Here is a 21237-nt window from a genome sequence, read left to right on the forward strand (position 1 = left end):
AGATCAATGTTATTACAACTTTGTAATGTAAAATATCAAGTTTAATCAGCAATAAATAAGCTTTGGTTTAAATAAAAAGATGAGTAATCAATGGGACGACGTTTTTATGTATAAAAATTATGAAGCTTTATTCAGTTAATAGTGATGAAAAAGATACATAATGTCGGAGTACTTTCATTGTCTTCACAGGTGACATAACAATTACTATTATTGAATCATGGAAAAGTCATGTCAGCCGGAAGAGTTTCAAAGCAGAAAAATTGAGGCGAAACTCTTCGATATTGGAAAATCCTGCAATTCTAATATTATTTGTGAAATATTTTTGACTGCAATTACATGCAATAATATCAATTCACCTAGGAGATTCGAAGAATGTACAAAAAATGTAGCCCTCTGCTAGAATCTAAAATAAGGATCCGTGTTTGGATCCGATGACTTATAGTATTTAGGGGAGATTGAGCAAACTGAACACTTTCGACATTTTTTCAAGTGATTTCTGTAATTGAGCAACAAATTCATCAATTGAGATCAGTCTAGGCTTATCTCAAAGGAAAACAATTGTATTTTACATTTTAAAAGTTATCCCGTTTCTTTGAAAATTGAATGAGTTGTTAACATTCCAAAAACGTCAAAAGTTTGCCACAGTTACCCCCATATCCCCTGCCAGTGCCGAATATTGAATATGATTCATATTGTTATGAATGTCTATTGTTCCAATTTTTAAAGAATGCATTCAATTAGATTCCTACAGTTCTTTCTGCAATTGTAAAACTCTTCTCTGACGTTAATATTACTGTTACAATTCTTTGAATCATCATATGTAATATTCATGTTTGGAAATTTTGTATATCGAAATGGACCAACTTCCGCCTTGGTAACAGTTAGAAATGTGTTTTATCGTATCAAACAACTTTTACTTGTTGAAAATTATCATGTTTCTCCAATGTAATAATTGAAACCGCTGAATTATCGAGGATCCTTCTTTTTCTATAGTATAAATTCTACTAGACTGTCACATTCTTTCATGGTTAGAAATGCTGTACGTCTAAATAACACAATTTCTCCCTTGGTAATCGTCAGAAAAATGTTCTACCGTTTCAAACAATTTTCGCTACTTGAAAACCGTCTTCTTCCTTCATATAAGTGTAATACTTGCAATTGGTGAATTATCGAGAATCCTTTTCTCTCCACAGTAGAAATCCTATCCTTCGAATTCCTCCACGTAGAAAATATCTCATCACAGGATTTTCAAATATCAACAGCGTCTTCCCTTGAACCGATCGACTCACATGAACTTATCTCAAATAATTACTCGATTCAATAGAATTTTCTAATCCAAGATTCTTCTTGCACTTGCTGTTCTCCGGCCAGTCACAACGATCGTTGTTCCAGTGGAGGCCACTGGGACACGACAGCTCCTGAATTTGCCCGAAATTGCATATTAAGTACTTGGAGCAGTCGGACTTGTGGGGCATGAAGAGTCTTCCTTGGCACTCGCCGATGGGAATGGCAACTGGAGGGGGTGGGCCTGCTTCAACTTCGACTGTGTCATCTGTGTCTGGGCCCACTGTTGATGGTGAAGACGTTGAAGTCTGCGCAGGGGTGGAGGACTGAGTTGGAGCTTCTGGGGGAATGATTGGAGGCCTCCCTGTGACAGAGCACGTCGGTCCTGGAGGGTAGTTCCTTAATACTCTGTTCATGGTTCGTAGAAGAGGACTCGGTTCACAGCCACAACGATTTTTGAAATCATCCAAGTCCAGTGCCCACACCATTCCCCCACCGAGGCCCATCTTCTTGATGAATTCTGCTTTCAATTTCATCTGTTCTGCATCGTCAAAGCCCACCCACTGATCCCCTGAATATGCGTAGGGCCCAATTCGCCGCTCTGGGTCTTGAATTACACTCCATCCTTTCTTTAAAGTTCTCTCACAGATCTAGAAGAATGAGAAAATAATGTGATCGAGGGGACCATAATGACCTGTCTAATTCGGCGACCAGATTGAATTGACATTTTATAAAATTTTAGTAATATCATAAGATGCCTGGTTTGTTCACCCATAGCATTGTTTAAAAATTTTGCCTGAAATTTCAAGGAATTGTCATTAAAAATTCAAAATGTGAGGAAATCAATGGCAACTATAAATTTCACTTCCATTGCAAAAATTTCATCTGAAATTTGATTATTTATTCCCCTTACATTCAATTCCCTGTCTCCCTTTTGAAAATTACTAGTCAACTGTCCGCGAAATTTCAAATTGTCTCCTATTTTTCTTGAATGTACTCAAATTTTTGGCACCAAAACCATCTTTAACTCCCATATTCTTAAGACATTTTTTTTAAATGCTCAGAGGTCTTTAAATCTCGTGAAATTTTATGAAATCGTTATCGCTTTTTCGGAAAAAAATGGATGTACAAATTTTTTGCAGTGATTACTCCCCTCGGATCAAATCAACTGATGAGATTTTTTTCTCGAATTCCCCACGTAGTTGTTCAGAAAAAGCTAATCCGTTTACCTCGTAATATGCCAAGAATCCTCTAGCTCTAGTGGCTTCACCGGCCTCTCCACCACCATAAGTAGGTGCATTCAATCCCCTCTCACTCCTCTCAGCAAGACTGAACGATTGTCCATAAAGTGGTGCTCCCATGACAATTTTCCTGGGTGGTGCTCCCTTCTCGATCCAGTAATTAATAGAGAAGTTGGCGTTGAACGTTGGCTCCCAGTCGTCACTGCGCACGTAAAGTGGTGCTACGTGACCGGTTTTCTTGTCCCACTGGCCATGGAAGTCGTAAGTCATCACGGAAATCCAGTCAAAGTATTTCGATAATTCAGCGACTTCGTAGCCGGCGTCTATAACTCGTTTGCTGGGTGATACTGCCGTTGAGAGCAAAAGTCCTTTGGGTTTGAAGGTCCTGCTGAGTTCTCGAACGAATGCTGTGAAGCTCTGTTTATCCGACGGTGGTCCTTTCGAACAATCGACCTAAAAAATTCAAAATCAAGCATAAAAAAGAATTAATCATAATCATAAAATTCAATTCCGAAAAAAATAGAAATGAAAAATTTGGAATCAGCACCTGCCAGCAGACTGGATACTCCCAATCTAAATCCAATCCTTCAAATCCGTACTTCTCTATGAATTGAACCACATGAGTGATGAATCGCGACCTGGCTGATGGAGAATTCACAAGCCTGCTGTATTTATCACCAGCTGAGTCGTTCCAGCCACCGATACCTATCAGTACTTTGATTCCCTTTGCTTTGTAGGCAACCACTCGTTCGTAAAACTCTAAAACGATGATGAAAATTAATTCTTTTCCTGTGATCAGTTCAAGTAAAACGTGAATATGAAAATTTTTCATGTATGGGACACTTTGTTAGAAGAAATTCTGTAAGAATTCTCTAATAGATTGAGTGGATTCTTCTACATAAGTTATTCTGTCAACATTTTTTCTAATATAAAAATTCTTACACAGAAATCTCATAAGGTTTTTTACCTTGAATTCTGCAGAGAAAAAAAAATTTTGAGAGAAGAATTCACATGGAAAAATCAAAACCTATCGCCTTTTTTCTATGAAATACATATCAAAAGATGGCACAGCAAAGTTTGACGCAGAATTTTCCCACAGAATCGTCGCAGAACCCGCGATTTATAATATTCACTATGTATCTCACAATGACGAGATCCCGGAGTTCGCCTGAATATTTCATTAACGACTCTCATTTAGCTGTTCGTGAATGATCCCCTGAAGTATTTCCGTTGCCATAATCATTATCATTGCCATCGTCACCATAAATACATACTATTATCGATATCCGCCCAAGGGTCATGTGGTTTGATGGTGCTAGTCGACCCATCGAGAACGGCAAATCCATAAATCACATGAGTGCACAAGTCGGCGTCGATATCCTCAGGAAGATACTTCCCCCCCTCCTGTCTATACCACGCCCAATTGGTGAAGTAGCAAATGACCTTGAACCCGTCCTCCCCCTTCTGAACATGATTCTCCGGGTGCGCAGCGGGCATCTTCTTCGGGGGTGACGCCATCCATTCTAAACTCTCTCCAAACGCAGGAGGTTTGATGGGTCTGTCATGCTCAGTCGGAGGTTCCGCCAAGACTTGTTGCAGCGTGTGCATCAGGGGGTGTTCTCCCTCGCCGCACCTGCCCTTGAAGTCGTCGAGGTCGAGGGCCCACACCATTCCTCCCCCCAGGCCCATGTCCCGAACGTACTGGGCCTTCTGACGGATCATGTCTGCGTCGTCGAAGCTCACCCATTGGTTGCCTTTGTAAGCGTAAGGACCCATCCGCCTCTGGGGGTCCTGGTAGACCTTCCAGCCATGGTTCTTTATTCTGTCACAGATCTCGTAATATGCTAGGAATCCCCCCGCTTTCGTGAATTCCCCGGCAATTCCAGCACTTGCTGGAGAATTCAGACCTGTTCCTGCGCTCGGATCGTTTATTGAAAAGGCTTGGCCGTACAGTGGCATACCTGTGGGTGGAGAACACATGATTACAATTATTTTTTATTCTGTACTAGGGGGCGTTTGGATACAACGGATAACAATCGTGAGACAATGGATAATTGTCTATATTGTTGCGTATTTGTTCTTTTCCTCCCTCTCAACCACCTTCATGTACCATCGTCTCCTTCTTTCTTGTTATTCTTTTGACGTGGATACGTCTATGGTTTCAATATGGGGGATCATTTTGGGAAAGGATCCTTATGTGCAGCACCATCTATCGGAATTCTAGAAAATTCTAGACATTTCGAGGGAATTCGAGGAGTTTCTAGGAAATTTGAGAAAGAAGGAAAGACCACGGATGTATCCACGTATAATTTTTTTCTTCGTTCTTAGTCCGCGGACATATCGTTTCTTTTTATACTTTTTTTTATTATTTATTTCGCCGCGAATTCTTTTAATAAAGTTAATTATTATAAAATAAAATGGGTATGGGTCATACTTTATAATATCGAGAAAAAAGTTCTGATTTCAGGATTCTATCGTACCAAAATCGAAAAAATCCTGGGAATTCGTGAAATTTCGATCATTCTGGGAAAATTGTCTCTAAAAATTGGACAAAAATTTTCAACTGTGAATCATTTCAATATGCGTCTAGTATAGTTGTACTTGAATTATGCCACATCATCGTTGTTTTTTTAGAAAATGTTAGTTCTTAAATGCAGCACATTTGGGTTATCAAAATGAAAACATTCTCGTTCTTGGATTGATTATTTTTTCACTCCTAAAATCAGCCTATTCATGGTTGAGTTCTATTATGAATTATCGCTGAATTTTATGATTCTATTTCGATAATTCACAAATTCTTCTTTATCAGAGATGTCACCTGACATCCTAACTCAATTAATGTTAAATTACTATTCAATCGATCCTGCATTTTTGATAGATTTTGAGTGTTCTCGTTTGAGAACTTCTCCCACCTTTTACCTTCTGAAATTGAATGGGTAGTTTCTTATTATAAAAAGCATGCTCATTGCAACCATAAGGTTATTAAAGTCAGCAACTTTGTTCTGAAAACTAGGAACTTCCTGTCACCGCGCAAAAATTCTGAAAACCTTAACAATCTGGCAGCCTCCAAAATCTGAGTTTAATGGAATCCCGAAAGTGATTTATTCCATTTTGCGCATCCACAATCATTCGATATTTCTTACCCATCACAATACTCCTCGGCGGTGCGCCCTTGGAAATCCAATAATTGATGGAATAATTAGCATTGAAGAAATAAGCGTCATCGGTTTCATGATGATACATGGGAGCTACGTGGCCAGTCTTCTTGTCCCACTGACCGTGATAATCGTAAGTCATGACTGCGATCCAGTCCAAGTACTTCGCCAATGTGGGCACATCGTACCCTTTATCAATCACCAGCTTGTTCGGCGATACAGCTGAAGAGAGGAGGAGACCCCTGGGTTTGAATTGTGCACTGAGTTCTCGTAGAAGAGCGGCGAATCCTTCTTTGTCGGACGCTGGTCCTTTCTTGCACTCGACCTGTGCAGACCAACATAATATCATTCTCGTCGGTCGTATTCCTTTTTGCAATGAGAATGATCATAAACAATTAATCGAAAGAAGGAATTTCGAATCTGACAGGAAAAAGGCGTAATGAAAGGGCATCAACACTCGGCGCTAGTCTAAGTTTAAAATTGCTGTGCACTGCATAATGACCTAGAAAATTATAAGTATATTTCAGTAGCGAAGAGGTCAAACGGTTTAAGTCGATTTTGGCTATGTCAGAGACTCCAGGGCTTTGTAAAACTAAGTAGCACTTGGCGATCATTTCAGATCATCAAAATGAAAAAACAACCAAGATCACGTTCGAAAGATAATCCCCCCGGGCCTTACCTCAAGAAATTATTATTCATGGTACTAGATTTCTACGCACCTGCCAGCACACAGGATACTCCCAATCCATGTCCAACCCATCGAACTTGTACTTCTCAATAAACCTAATGGCATGTTCAATGAATTTCCTCCTAGCAGCAGGAGAATTAACCAATCTGCTGTACTTATCGCCAGCGGAGTCATTCCACCCCCCGAGAGCCAGCAGCACCTTCAACCCCCTCTGCTTATACGCCACAACCCTGTCATAAAATCGATTGTCAAAATCAGCCCAAGAGTCGTGCGCCCTGATGGTCAGTTCAGAGTAATCCAGCACTGCGAATCCGTAAACAATGTGCGTGCAGAGGGTGTGATCGATGTTCTCAGGGAGGTACTTCCCTACACCCTGACGGTACCAAGCCCAATTCGTGAAGTAGCAGACAACCTTGAAGTGTCCGGACAGGGGAGATACTTTCGAGGGGTCAATTATCGGCGGGGGAAGGGGCTTGGGCTTCTCGGTCCACGGTTCATTCCAGTTCTGAGTTGTTGTTGTAATCGGATTTTTCGTGGGCTTGACTGGGCGACGAGTTGTTGTGACGTGAACGAAAGGGTCCACTGGGGGCTTCTCTGTGTAAACGGGTTCTACTTTGCACTTGGCACGTGCCGGCCAGTCGCAGATGTGAGTTTGCTTGTTGAAGTGGAGGCCTGGGGCGCAGGAAAACTTCTCGTGTCGACCCCACAGACAGGCGTGGTAACTCGCACAGTCTTCTGGGACTTCACTGAAACTGCCGGGGATGCAGGGCTCCTGGAAGTGGAATGTCAGAGTAATGGAAGTTGTTGGAGGAATCGCTGACTGTTTAGTCAATCCTTTTAGATGAAATCCTGTTAGAAATGCTCTGCAGCTAGTAAAAGGATATTCATTGAGAACGAAATAACGGATTTTGTTTCTGCTACAGAAATTACTCTCTTGAGGTTTTGTCTGCAGAAGTTTCTCAGTATAAATTGCTGGGGTTTTACTTCTGCAGTTCTATTCAACTCTCGTCGAAAAATAGAATAAGAAAAACTTGGTAGGGGAGTTATGGACAGTCATGTCAATACAAAAATGTAAAACTATTGTTCGTTTTCGTAGTGAACGTAAAAATGGGAATGTAAGAATATTCTGTTTTTGTTTTTTTTCGTATCGATATTTTAATATCCGAAATATTTTAGAAATTTGTCGTAATTAGAAATTTGTCGTAAAAACGTAACATTTCACTGATTTAACCATTCCTTTTTGGAATAAACACGTCAAGAGTTTCTATTACTAAATATCAGGGACATAAATCGAATCACGAATCAATTTACTGGTGGACAAAAAAACAGCTTCCACCGAAACATGATAACTTTCGTAGTAGTAATTGTTCTCGTGAGATGTTTATACGTCTTCCGGGTGAATATATTCGTTTTACAAAGAATTATATGAAGCTCCGGCTTGAAAAGCGACTCACATTTTTCGTCTTATCCTTCATGACCAGTGCCGAATTCTTATTCGGCTTGTCTTTGCATGGATTCTTGAAAGCCCAGTCGCACATGCTCTTCTTGTCATTCCAATTCAAACCAGGACCGCACTGCTGAATAACAAGATTATTATTCACGCAAATTAAGAAGTGAGTGCAGGAATCAGGATACGCGTAGTACTGGCCATGCTGGCATTCCTTCGGTCCTACGACAGGACCATCAACGGGTTTCGGTGTTGTCGGTCTTGTTGGACGTGACGGGGGTCTTGTTGATGGTGTCGTCCATGCTGTAGTCGTCGGTTTCTGGGTTGTTGGTCTTTGAGATATCCATGGCTTCTGGGTACTTCCGCTTGCTATAATTATTCCAAAGGACTTGGCTGAATTTCAACGCGACATTCACGAATTTGTGGCGAAAATTCGAATGAAAGATTAATTCAGTAGCGAAGTGCTCAAACGGTTTAAGGCGATTTTGACTACTCATGAGTTTTCAATGAATATCTCGCAATCTAAGGCAGATAGCAAAATTTCTGTTTTGGCCTTTTCGGTAGAGCACATTAAGAGCCTCAAAAAAGATATTTACGAAAATTTCGCTATCTCCCTTAGATTTTGAGATATTTCTCGAAAACTCAGCTAAGAGCTAAGTCGACTTAAACCGTTTGACCACTTCGCTACTGAATTAGTTTCCATCAAATAAGAAAATCGAGACTTTGAGCCGTTTAGGAATATTTGTTACTTTTGTAAACGACATTTTCAACACCCGTTACCGAGGGATTCCTTTCGAATGCTAAACAGCTATGAACAACCAACAGAACAATACCACGTAAACGGTACATTGCACCCATTCGAACTTATTCACGATATTGTTAACACGTTTGAACAGAGAGCACGTACTGTCTGTTGTCAAGAAGAATTTAACTGATGAATACTAGGCCTGAAGCCGTGTCGCTAATTCTCTCGCCCAAGGATGGAAACAGGTTTGATCGCGACTAAATGAGCGGACAGACCATCACTCAATCAATACTGTATTAATTAGTAATAATGAAAACAGACGCCGCTGTGATTCTGTGGTGATTTAGCCGCCATGGTAGCGTCGAAGAAGAGTTGGTGCGTCGCGTGGTTATTCAAAATACCTAATCAATTACCAGTGACTTGTTGACATTTAGCAGTTGCCGGCCAATCACAGCGTCCGCGTTTCTCATCCCAGTGAAGACCTGGCGTGCAGAACTCACGTCGAAACTCACCGAGGACACAGCGGAGGTAGTTACCGCAGTTGTGTGGGTCTGGCACGTATACACCTGTTGTACAAGGCGTACCTGGCACTGGGGACTCGTCGGTTTCGACGGGTTTTTTTGTTGTGGTTGTCCAGCGTGTCGGTGCTCTGGTGGGGAATACGAAATTCGTGGGTTCTTGTGATTATTTCGANATTAAGAAGTGAGTGCAGGAATCAGGATACGCGTAGTACTGGCCATGCTGGCATTCCTTCGGTCCTACGACAGGACCATCAACGGGTTTCGGTGTTGTCGGTCTTGTTGGACGTGACGGGGGTCTTGTTGATGGTGTCGTCCATGCTGGAGTCGTCGGTTTCTGGGTTGTTGGTCTTTGAGATATCCATGGCTTCTGGGTACTTCCGCTTGCTATAATTATTCCAAAGGACTTGGCTGAATTTCAACGCGACATTCACGAATTTGTGGCGAAAATTCGAATGAAAGATTAATTCAGTAGCGAAGTGCTCAAACGGTTTAAGGCGATTTTGACTACTCATGAGTTTTCAATGAATATCTCGCAATCTAAGGCAGATAGCAAAATTTCTGTTTTGGCCTTTTCGGTAGAGCACATTAAGAGCCTCAAAAAAGATATTTACGAAAATTTCGCTATCTCCCTTAGATTTTGAGATATTTCTCGAAAACTCAGCTAAGAGCTAAGTCGACTTAAACCGTTTGACCACTTCGCTACTGAATTAGTTTCCATCAAATAAGAAAATCGAGACTTTGAGCCGTTTAGGAATATTTGTTACTTTTGTAAACGACATTTTCAACACCCGTTACCGAGGGATTCCTTTCGAATGCTAAACAGCTATGAACAACCAACAGAACAATACCACGTAAACGGTACATTGCACCCATTCGAACTTATTCACGATATTGTTAACACGTTTGAACAGAGAGCACGTACTGTCTGTTGTCAAGAAGAATTTAACTGATGAATACTAGGCCTGAAGCCGTGTCGCTAATTCTCTCGCCCAAGGATGGAAACAGGTTTGATCGCGACTAAATGAGCGGACAGACCATCACTCAATCAATACTGTATTAATTAGTAATAATGAAAACAGACGCCGCTGTGATTCTGTGGTGATTTAGCCGCCATGGTAGCGTCGAAGAAGAGTTGGTGCGTCGCGTGGTTATTCAAAATACCTAATCAATTACCAGTGACTTGTTGACATTTAGCAGTTGCCGGCCAATCACAGCGTCCGCGTTTCTCATCCCAGTGAAGACCTGGCGTGCAGAACTCACGTCGAAACTCACCGAGGACACAGCGGAGGTAGTTACCGCAGTTGTGTGGGTCTGGCACGTATACACCTGTTGTACAAGGCGTACCTGGCACTGGGGACTCGTCGGTTTCGACGGGTTTTTTTGTTGTGGTTGTCCAGCGTGTCGGTGCTCTGGTGGGGAATACGAAATTCGTGGGTTCTTGTGATTATTTCGACATGTTTATCGATCGATTAGGAAGAAGATGAGCATGAGATCGTGCATTTATTCTGATTTCGCGAAGAGGAACTTGGTTTCTCATTCCGAAAATAGTAAAATGTTGAAAATTTTCGCGGAAATGTCAGGAAGTCTTGTGTTTCCCAAGTTATTCTGTTATTTTTTGTTTTAAATCGTAGGGAAGAACGAGATGAAATGCGCAATGAGCTAACAGGGGGAGAAATACGATAAGATGAATGCTCTAGAAATATTTTTGAAACTTAATTTCGATAATTGCTCGAAAGAGTCAATGAGATGTGATTATTCAAAGCAAATTTATGATCCACTTCAATCCATATGGACTTTACTAATAATATGTTTTATATAATTTACTCAGACAGTTTATGAATTTGTAATCGATATTTGTTTATATTTAGTTGTTGTTTTCTCGGTTTTAGTTAATTTGGTCTCTATGAGGGTATTTTCATTAGCGCCAGGTCGATGTTGACTCAAGTATTAACCATTTTATTTTATCAACATCAATCTTCTTGACTCAATTCCTGATTAATAGATAATTCAAAATTTTACTATTGAAATTGACGATTGTTTTAATAATTAAAATTTTGAAGTGATATTAACTAATTGACAACACTTAAAAATTTTCGTCTAAATTTTCCGTGCCAAATTCCGGAAATTTTTATCGTGTTCAAGTTCCACTGAAATTTCAGGGAATTTTGTCAATGAAGATTCAACATTTCGTGGAAACATCAAACCGAACTGTAAATTTCCGTTCCAGTTTTTCCTAAAAATGAGTAGAAAACCAGAAAATTCTGCTAAATATATTCTTGAATTTTCAGGACAATGACACTGAATGCGATTTAGGGGGGAAAAATTATGAAATTTCAGATTTCCCTGAAAATTCAATGTAATTTGACACTGAATATTCATACTAGATTGGAAATTCTCATAAATTAAGGACTTCTCGTCTTTACGCCGCTCAAAATACTGGAATTTTACTGAATTTTCAGAAAACCCTGAAATTTCATGATTTTCTTCCCCCTAAATCGCATTCAGTGTCACTGTCCTGAAAATTGGTAGTCAACTGTCCATAAAAAAATTTCATTTTTTTCCTAACAGTGTACTTGATAATTCAACAGTAATTAGAATTTGTGGATATGCACTGAGAGAAAAATTTTCCAATATGTAGATCATATTTACTTCAGAGAAGTAAATTATTTTCAATGGGTTAAATCTCAAAATGTTTACGGTCTACGGAACTCGAATAAATTCTCAGTTATTACTATCGTTGCGCATTATATCATGAATATTAGATATCGAACTTTTTGTCAACTGCATAACAAAAAAGTCATGAAAATAATAAATACTTGATAGATTGGCGATTCTTCTGCGCAATTTGAATGAGTTCATTTGCAACAGAATGATACGTGAGTACAAGAATATTCTAAAGCATGAGACCCTTTTCGGCCCTCGTGAGTTGAGATGCCTTGGAGAATTAAGCAATTGAAGAAAAATTACTTGTCTCAAGAAAATATGTGTCAGATATTAGAATTTTTTTTTCTCAGTGTGGCTATTGCTGATGTCAATGTTATTTTTACCTGATAGTTGTAGTCGTCGTACTCGCCGCAGTGCTCCAAGTCCACGTGGGCCAAGTAGTCCCCGTCGTCGTCGGTTTTGTACTAGGTCTCTCCGTCCAAGTCGGCCAAGTGGTGGTCTTAGTCGTAGTTGACGACGTCATAGAATGCGTGGGCCTGGGAACGCCGTCGTTTGCATCGCTGTGAGTTGTCATGGTGGGCGGTTGAGGGGTGGCTGGATCTGACGGGCGCTCGCAGTTCTCGTCAATCGGTGCCGGGTCCAGAAGACGCCCTAAATTCCAAACCACGCAAATCTTAATAAATCCAAGGGAAAGAAAATGAAATTACGTAAGGAGTAAATCCGTACCCAGAGCTCGGTTGAGGCTTCGCAGGAGTGGAAACGGTTCGAGGCAACATCTGTTCATGAAATCATCCAAGTCTACGGTCCACGCTGTCGCCCCGGCGAAGCCGTTCTGCATTATCCAAGAGCCTTTCTCGAAAACACTATTCGCATCGTCGAACGCTACAAACTGATCCTTGAAGTGAGCACTGGGGCCCTCGCCGATGTCCCATTTACGACGCTTGATGTTGTCGCAGATTTCGTAGTATGCAAGCATACCAGGTTGTTTGGTGAACTCTCCAGGGGTGCCTGGGCCACTTGCCGGATCCCCTAATTTGTGCTGAAATGCCGAAGCTAGACGATAAGCTTGTCCGTAAAACGCGACTCCTGGAACAAGTTTCTGTCTCTGGGCTCCCAGGCTCATCAGATAGTTCATCGTAAAATTCTGGAAACAAGAAGCTTTAATAACACTTGAAATTTTTTGTAGAGCGAAATAGTTTCTATTTTTTAGGAACAAACGGACGGCTCTTGTATACATTGTCTTGAGAATGAGAATCACTAAAAATGAGTATAAGAAATTACTTGTTCCAAGTAAAGAATCTTCGTGGAGTGAAAATTAGCGAGGTATTGAAAGTTCAGGATTGATTAATCATTAATTCGATATTCATTGAGTCAAGTTCTCAGGCAATATACTCTTGATAACAACGGGACTATTATTTATATTGAAATGGAATCATTAAATTTACAAATTTCTGACATTTTAGTAAATTAACTGTTAAAACAAGAACAATTATCAATTCGAGGATGAGAATCTTACTAATTTGAAGACACCATTAAAAATTTTCCATTGAAATTTCCAGTAAGTGTCTTGGAAATTTCTAACAAGTAACCTTTCCACAGAAATTTCAAGGAATTTCATGGAAAAATCCGTGGGAATTTTAAATTTCAGTTTAATTATTCCGAGAAAATTAATGTAAAATCAGGAAAATTTAGAGAAAATTTTCCTTGAATTCCAGATTAATCTGAATTTTCAGGGAATTTGGCAATGAATATTTAAAGTCACTTGAAAATTCATATACACTATGAAATTTCCGTATTCCGGCGGCTAAAAAATTGGAACTCTACTTGAATTTTCAGAGAAACTTGAAATTCCACTGACTTTTTTCCTTAAAATAGAATACAAGGTCTTTTTCCAGAAAATTCAGCCAAATTTTTTGAACAGTATACACTCATGCAGTATACACTTATCGAGAAGTTTTTTGCCTAAATTTTTGTAGAAAATCTTCGAATAAATGAATATTTTCTCCATTTCTCCGATTTTTCAGAGATTTCCGAAATTCAGAGATTTTCAATTTCAAAAGGAAAACTACAATTCTAACTTCTAAAAACTAAAAACTTGTTTTTTCTGCATTCAATAATTTACTTCAATCAATCAAGACCACATTAACGAACTTACGATATTATAATACGGATTATCATCCCCCCACCTCTCGTAGAGAGGCGCCAAGTGTCCAGTCTTAGACTCCCAAGCGCCATGATAATCATAAGTCATGACCGTTATAAACTCCGCGGCTTCAGAAATCTCCAAAACGTCATAAGCCCTGTCAATGACTTCCTTGTACCCGGACAGAGCGACCGCAAGAGTCAACGGAGGGTTTGCCTGATCAAACGCCTCCCTCATCTCCTGAACCAGCTTCGTGAAGTTCGGTTTATCAGAGTCAGAGCCCTTCTTGCAGTCGCTCTGCCAGCACTTGGGGTAGTTCCACTCGAGCGACAGTCCATCGAAATTATTCATGTGCAAGTAGTTGACTGTCGTGGCTATGAACTTCTGTCGCGCCGAGGGGCTGCGGACAAGCCTGGAATACTTGTCGCCAGTGCTATCAGTCCACCCGCCGAGCGCCAGGAGGACTCTGGGTCCATTCGCCGCGGTGATCCTCCCGTAGAGATCATTGTCCACGTCCGCCCAAGGGTCGAACGGTTGCATCATCAAGCTGTCAGGGTTCAGCCCGGCGAAGGCGTAGACGATGTCAGTGCAGAGTCTCGTGTCCAAATGCTCAGGGACGAATTTCCCCTCTCCCTTTCGGTAGAGCGACCACGAGGTGACGTAGCAGACGACTCTGGGCCCCTTCTGGCTGATCTGGAGCTTCCCCCTCTGCCGCTTCTCCTTCAGATTCTCCAGGTATCGATGGCCCCCCACAAAGCGCTGGACGTATCCAGGATTGCACATGGCAGGATCTGCTTTGATGCATTTGCTGTCGGTGGCGTCGAAGAAGCGTCCCATTCCACAGGAGCCCTTGTAGAGATTGTGTTCGTCGCAGATTAGGAAGCCCGAGCAGTTGTCAGGATCGCTCGTCACTTTGTCCTCGCTGCATCTGCCGATGGGGATGTCGTAGACACCCAGGCTCGTGGTGGCCGTCGTCAGCATGGGCCAGGTGTCCCCGCAGAGCCCTACGAAGTCGTCTAGGTCTAGGGACGAGAGGTCCACTCCACCCAGACCCATTTGCTTGATGTAGGCTGTCTTCAGTTTCACTGATATTGGGTCTTCGTAGCCCACCCACTGGTCTCCTCGCTTTATGTAGGAGCCGTCGGTGTCTCTCCCCGCGTACCATTGTTCCTCGATCATCGAACAGGCTTCGTAGTATGACCAGATGCCCAGAAGATTCGTGTGGCGGCCCGGAATCCCTGGGAAATGGGCATTGTGAGGGGGATTAGTTGGGGGGGTGGCTTGACAGGCCAAGGTGATCGGGTGGTTGAGATCACAGACGAAAAAATTTAATAGAAAAACCTATCGAATTCATTGGAAAATTGTATTAGATTTCTATTGAACTGTTCTATTAGTTTTTGGCCGATTCTATTGAAATGTTCAATAGAAAATATTCAGTAGAAATAGTTATAGAGAAAAATCGAATTCTGTTGACTTTTTCTATTAAATGTTTTCTACTGAATATGTTGATGGAATCAGCCAAAAACTAATAAAAAGTTTAATAGAAATTCAATAGAATTTTCTAACGAATTCGATAGGTGTCTCTATTAAATTTTTTCGTGCGTGATTTCAGATGAAGTTACGTTAAAATGAAAATAAAAGGGAAAATGCAATTTTTATCAATCAATTTTTATGCATTTTCAAATCAATTTCTGATAGAAAACGCATTTTATGTACATGTTTACCCCATATGTTACGATAATTTTTACATTCTTACGGGATTTTTAGAAAATTGAGGAGTAGTTTACATTCGTATTTCAATTTTTAAGAGTGAAAATTTTTATTTCATTCAAGATTAAACTGTTCATGGAATTTCTTGCTCATCTTGGAAATTCAGTGAAATTTAATTTTTTACGTCAGACGATTAGTGATATTCTAAGAACACCTTGGATTCTCAGTCATCGTGAAAATTTAACATCACATTCAAGTGAATTGAGGAATTCTCGTCATAGTGGTGTACAAAAATGTAGAATTTCAATGAATTCAAGTGAAATCTGGAATTCCATTGGATTTTCAGTGAAATCCGAAATTTCATAATTTTCCTCCTAGTTAAATTCAATGTTGCTGTCGTAAAAATGACTAGACAACTGTCATATACTTGGCAAACGCAATTTTTTTTCTCAGGGTAAAATTTCCAATTTTTACAACATTGCGTCTCAATTTTCAGCGTTTTATTAGACATATCATAAATGAACCGATTTGTCGGTAACCGGATCTCTAGAAATTCAATGTGAATTAGTCGTTATAGAAAATTTCAAAATTTTCTACTTGAAATTTCAAGAATAATTTCGAATAGTATACGCATCAGGGTAATTTCTACATCAGTTCCTTCGTCTACACAATCATTTCATACGATTTGATAGCATTTTTCGTCATTAGGCCGAAAGAAACTTCTCTGGCAAATGGGGCATTCCACACTATTTCAACGATGAAAATTTTGTTTTAATTTTTTCATGAAAATAGGACATATCGAAAAAGAAGCCCGCAAATGGCGAAAAAATTAAGAAATGATTTTTTTTGCAAGTTATTACAATTGAATAATTGGGCGGAGCAACAAACAGTCTTGCAATTGAAAATTTATAAATTTACAAATGTTTTTTTGTCGATAGAACATGAAAAATGGTTGAGAAAAAATTTTTGATTAAAAAAACGATTTTTTTTAAAATAAACAATGACATATTTATGTAAGTTTATTCGACCACGTGACGAACGATATTTTTCCGCAAAAAATAAATAAACAATGTGTTCAGAATGATCATCGATACCTGGTCCAGCCACAGGAGCCCCAGCATTCGTGTCATTTCTATATTTCAGCGTGTAGCTCCTCCCGAACGTGGGGATGCCCAGGATTATTTTTCTGGGAGTGGTTCCACGTTTCAGCCAGCCTCCAACGAAATCCGTAACAAAAGAAAGGGGAGCGGGGTGACGCGCCCATTTCTGCGGAGTGTGTTTCCACGCTTGGAAGAACAGGAGATCCGTCTGATCAGCGAGTTCCGAATCTACTTCGTCTTCCGGTCTCACCGCGAGGGCGAGAGTGTACCCTTGGGACGTCAGAGGACTGTACAGGGCTTTCAGGAGGGATTTCAGTCGATTGTTGGGTGCATGCGCCCAGTTTATTTCAACCCCATCAAACTGGTGCTTCTGGAGGAAAGCTAACAGGGACTGGAGGAATTGTTCGGTGCGCCGGGAGTCGCTCGCTATGTCGGTGTAGAGCTTTCCGGCATCCGGAGAGACTATTGAAATCAATATGCGGACGGACGGGTCTTTGAAGCGGAGACCGACGACTGCTTTATATCCACCTGTTAATTCAATTATGTGTTCATTAAGGATTGATTATTACGCTGGGGGAGCTCGAATTATGGAAGGGGGGCCTACCTTTGATCTCGTCGTAGTCCGGATCCCGGGGGATGACGATTAGCTTCTCGGGATCTTTAATAATTTAATTCATTCGTAATTATGATTATTCATTCAAAGGAAATCAACCCTGTTGAGTCTGTTAGAATGATGAGAATGTTTTGTAAAATTAAAAAAATTAGATAACTTTTGGTTTAAGTGAATGATTGTGAGTCTAGATTGAGTCAAGAATATTTAGAAAACGTAAAGAGGCAAGATATATGTTTGGAGGGAAAATAAAGGAACAGATTTATTTCGGGGAAAGGAAAAGAAATTGAATTTTTATCGTGATCATCAGAAATTATTATGTTCTGCTGGAAACTTTCTTCTTTTTCCACAAGGAAATTTATTCAACACGACAATGATCTCTTCAGGGGAACATAAATCTCGGCAAAACTAATTTTTTCTCTCAGAGAAGGTAACCAAAAATGAAGGCGTCTTAATTTTTTTGTTTAGTCGAGATTTTTTGCGTTTTATCTCTGAATTTTAGTAATCATTTAAAGTACTGGATTTTTGGGAGTCATTGTAAAGACCCTAGTAAAAAATGCAATAAGTGGGTGAGAAAATGAAATATCTTGAGTAAAAAATTACAAGTCTTGAGAAATTTTGTATTTTTCACTTGAATTGGTGTATGTTCTGCACAACACAAGACAATAATTCTCTTAGAATTGTTATTTCAGCACACTGTTAAAAAATTTTGTCTGAAATTTCCGGCGCACGTTTCGGCAATTTTTATCGAATTTAATTACCACTGAAATTTCAAGGCATTTCGCCATTGAAAATTCTGAATTTCGTGAAAAAATCAAACAGAACTGTAAATTTCAGTTCCATTTTTCCCTGAAAATGAATAGAAAATCAGAAAATTCTAGTAAATATTTTTGAATTTTCAGGACAGTGACACTGAATGCGATTTAGAGAGAGAAAAATCATGAAATTTCAGATTTCACTAAAAATTTAACGTCATTTGCCCCTGAATATTCACATTAGATTAAAAATTCAAATAAACTAAGGAATTATGGTCTTTATGCTGCTTAAAATTCTGAAATTTCACTGAATTTTCAGTGTAACCCTAAATTTCATGATTTTTTCCCCCTAAATCGCATTCAATGTCGCTGTCCTAAAAACTAATCGTCAACTGTCCACGATATTTAATTTCTTACTAACAGTGCACAACTAATTTTTTAAACCCTAGTTTTCTCATTGTGCATTTTTTCACGAAATACCTATTGTCGCAGAGTTGTAAACAACGTGCGAGCACTTCCTGCTGGGAATCCCATGAGGCATCAGCGAGAACGGGTCATTTCTGTAAACAGCGCTGGAGTCCAAGTGGCAGACGATATTGTTAGGGCCTTGATTACGACGAACTGCAGGGAGGAGTAATTGTTCTAGCCAAATAGCCTCGTGATTAACTATTCGATTGCCCAGGGGAGGCGGCGGTCGGCGCTCCACTGCGTCCCTCAGGGGAGTTCTGGAGGTGAATCTGCACTCAAATAAACAATTTCTTTCTGTTCACCGCTTTTTCTATTATTCCTCGGAGGAAAATTCAACGAACCTCCTTGGAATGTCCTGGGGGATCTCCTGCAGTCGTTCACTCGTGACGTCACCGCCGTGAGGATTGAACTCCACAGCATCTCGGAGGGGGACATGCTGGGAGGATCCGAATTCAAGATTAGGCCGATTGTCAGAAATAACATCTGAGTGGGTCTCCACAGATGTACGATGGAGGGTATCACCATTAGAATGTGAAATGGGCCTCTCGACTGGTGGCAGAAGATCGTGGTCTGGCATGCGATACGATGTGACCAGCGTCAGGGTCGTTAGACCCAGCAAGGCCACCGTTGGCCAACCCATTGCCTGCGTAAAAACTACACATTAATTCGAGAATGAACGGAGCAATAAAAAAATACAATCACTGCGGACTGCGAATTTTCTTGTGCATGGGGATTACCCCCTGTTTGACACTTATTTCACGGCCGTGCGTGTCCCAAAAACTCCAGGAGTATTCGCGAAATGCTAATTTATATTCCAAGTTGTAAACTGGGGAATCGGCCCTCGGGTCCCTGGTTATGCGATTTCACGTTTCTCGTTTTTGCACGGAAAAAAAGAGAGGGCGAAAGGCCTGAGATCGAGGGAGTTTCGACTCCAGTGGGGGACATTTCTGGCTGACATGTGCGATGCCCTTCGTCGGAATTTCAGGGCGAAATCAGTGAGAAATGTGACATTTAGTTCAATTATTCTCCGAAAATTAATTGATTTCTGGAAAACTTGGGGAAATATATTTGCAAATTTTGAATTAATTTAAAATTCAGGGTAATTTGGCGCGAATATCCATGTTTTCATAGAAAATACAAATAAGTTGAGAAATTCTCGTCTTCCTGCTGCTCAAAAATTTGGAATGTCATTGAATTTTCAATTCAATTTAAAACTTCATGATTTTTTTGCTCCCTAAATTGCATTTAAAGTCAGTCTCCTCAAAACCACCGTTCGTGGTGATCTCAGGTTTTTCAGCGTTTTGTCCCTTTTTCAATTTGGTTCAGATGTTTGGGAGAGCCATCAACCCGTTCATCGGGTGGTTCAGGTGACCGAGTGGAAACACACACGGGTTCGAAGGCGGAGAGAGTGGAATGGGTATATTAACCCGTCGAGTTAGTGGATTTATCTTTTTTTTTTAATGAGTAATCCTGAAATTGAGAGTGACGAGTCATGTTTTTTGGAAATTCATTTGTCACGATTTAATCAATGCGTTAAATACACCGTTAGAAAGTTACTCTTGGAATTTCAAGTGACAAATTTTCATGAAAAATCGCGATTGAAATTTTGATACATGTTGTTATTCACAAATTAGTTCGTGTAAATTCAATAAAATTATAATTATCCGTTCGATAGGACAGTGAAACAATTGAAAATGGGAAAAATCGATTGTCTCAATTCTCAAACTATTGAAGATTCACGCTGTTATTGAAATATCAATGATCGCTCATTATGAAAACGTCAATTTAGGTGAATTTACAAGGCGAAACCTCAATGGATAAATAATTACGTTAACGATTTGATCTCAAGATGAATGTAAATTCAATATTGAAATAACACTCAAGGTTCACATGCAGTTTTTACTTGAATTTCACAATAATTTTAACGATGTATTGTCGGCAACATAGCATAAGTGATTTTAATACGTTGAAGTGAATATAAGTGAAGAAAAAAGAAGAGTTTATAGATTATTTTTATATTCATCTATCTTTGTGAAGAATGATTACAAAGGAATTTTTATTCTACTATGACATCTCTATGAATATTTATGATCATCCCCACGATGACAATTATCAAGTATATCAATGGCCATTCGTCGAAAGAATAATGAAATTAAGGGATATTTTGCTCATAATTTTTCCAACTCATTAGAATGCGAAATAAAACTGGCAATTAATTACAAATTAAAAATTATATTCTTTCATGAATGATATTGTTCTTTTGAGCTTGACAACATTAATTCTCTCATTTTTGTTGATGAATTTCATATTCATAAACTTATGACTGTTTCATTCTATTGTTCATCGCCTGTCATTGTGTCCATCACCACATGAATCAATCTTATATCGAGTAGATTCTCTTTAATTGATTTTCTGACTCACCCAAATAAGAAAGAGAACTTATAGTCAAATAAAATCATATCTATTCAATGAAACATGATATTTACTTCATCCTGATAACATCGATCTTCAATAATCAATAAATACGATAGAAGTGCCGTGAGGAAATTGAAGTGAATAAAAATGAAGAATAAACAAGAAAGTTTCTAATTATTTCTACAGTTATTTTTACCATTTACATCCCCATCAAATGAATAGTTTTCAAAATATTAACAAATGTTTCCATGATCCAAAAAAAACTTCATTAGTTAGAATTGCAATCACTGG

The 21237-nt window shown here is 39.6% G+C and overlaps 1 protein-coding gene across 1 annotated transcript; it reads right to left on the reverse strand.

Moving 5' to 3' along the window:
• Positions 1-139: 139 nt before the first annotated feature.
• Positions 140-19171, reverse strand: LOC107040771 (probable chitinase 10). Its single transcript, XM_015260995.1, has 15 exons — positions 18873-19171; positions 18544-18788; positions 17303-17356; positions 16693-17226; positions 13901-15126; positions 12472-12889; positions 12129-12396; positions 10255-10490; positions 7823-8184; positions 6400-7140; positions 5669-6005; positions 3800-4486; positions 3073-3284; positions 2514-2978; positions 140-1934 (listed from the first exon to the last, which is right to left on the reverse strand). The coding sequence occupies exons 1-15, from the start codon at positions 19169-19171 to the stop codon at positions 1296-1298; spliced, it is 6723 nt and encodes a 2240-aa protein (XP_015116481.1). The 3' UTR covers positions 140-1295.
• Between the last annotated feature and the right edge of the window lie 2066 nt (positions 19172-21237).

The sequence above is a fragment of the Diachasma alloeum genome, unplaced genomic scaffold (genome assembly GCF_001412515.2).
Source record: "Diachasma alloeum isolate Michigan unplaced genomic scaffold, Dall2.0 Dall_scaffold_00179, whole genome shotgun sequence".
In the NCBI taxonomy this organism is placed as follows: Eukaryota; Metazoa; Arthropoda; class Insecta; order Hymenoptera; family Braconidae; genus Diachasma; species Diachasma alloeum.

What these genes read in the sequence shown, in the direction of transcription:
- LOC107040771 (XM_015260995.1), bottom strand. Translation starts at nt 19,171, where the DNA reads ATGGGTTGGCCAACGGTGGCCTTGCTGGGTCTAACGACCCTGACGCTG. An exon ending in TTACAACTCTGCGACAATAG is followed by an intron (nt 17,357 to 18,543) that starts GTATTTCGTGAA and finishes AAATTATTAAAG; the next exon opens with ATCCCGAGAAGCTAATCGTC. An exon ending in TGAAGGATAAGACGAAAAAT is followed by an intron (nt 7,141 to 7,822) that starts GTGAGTCGCTTT and finishes TTCCACTTCCAG; the next exon opens with GAGCCCTGCATCCCCGGCAG.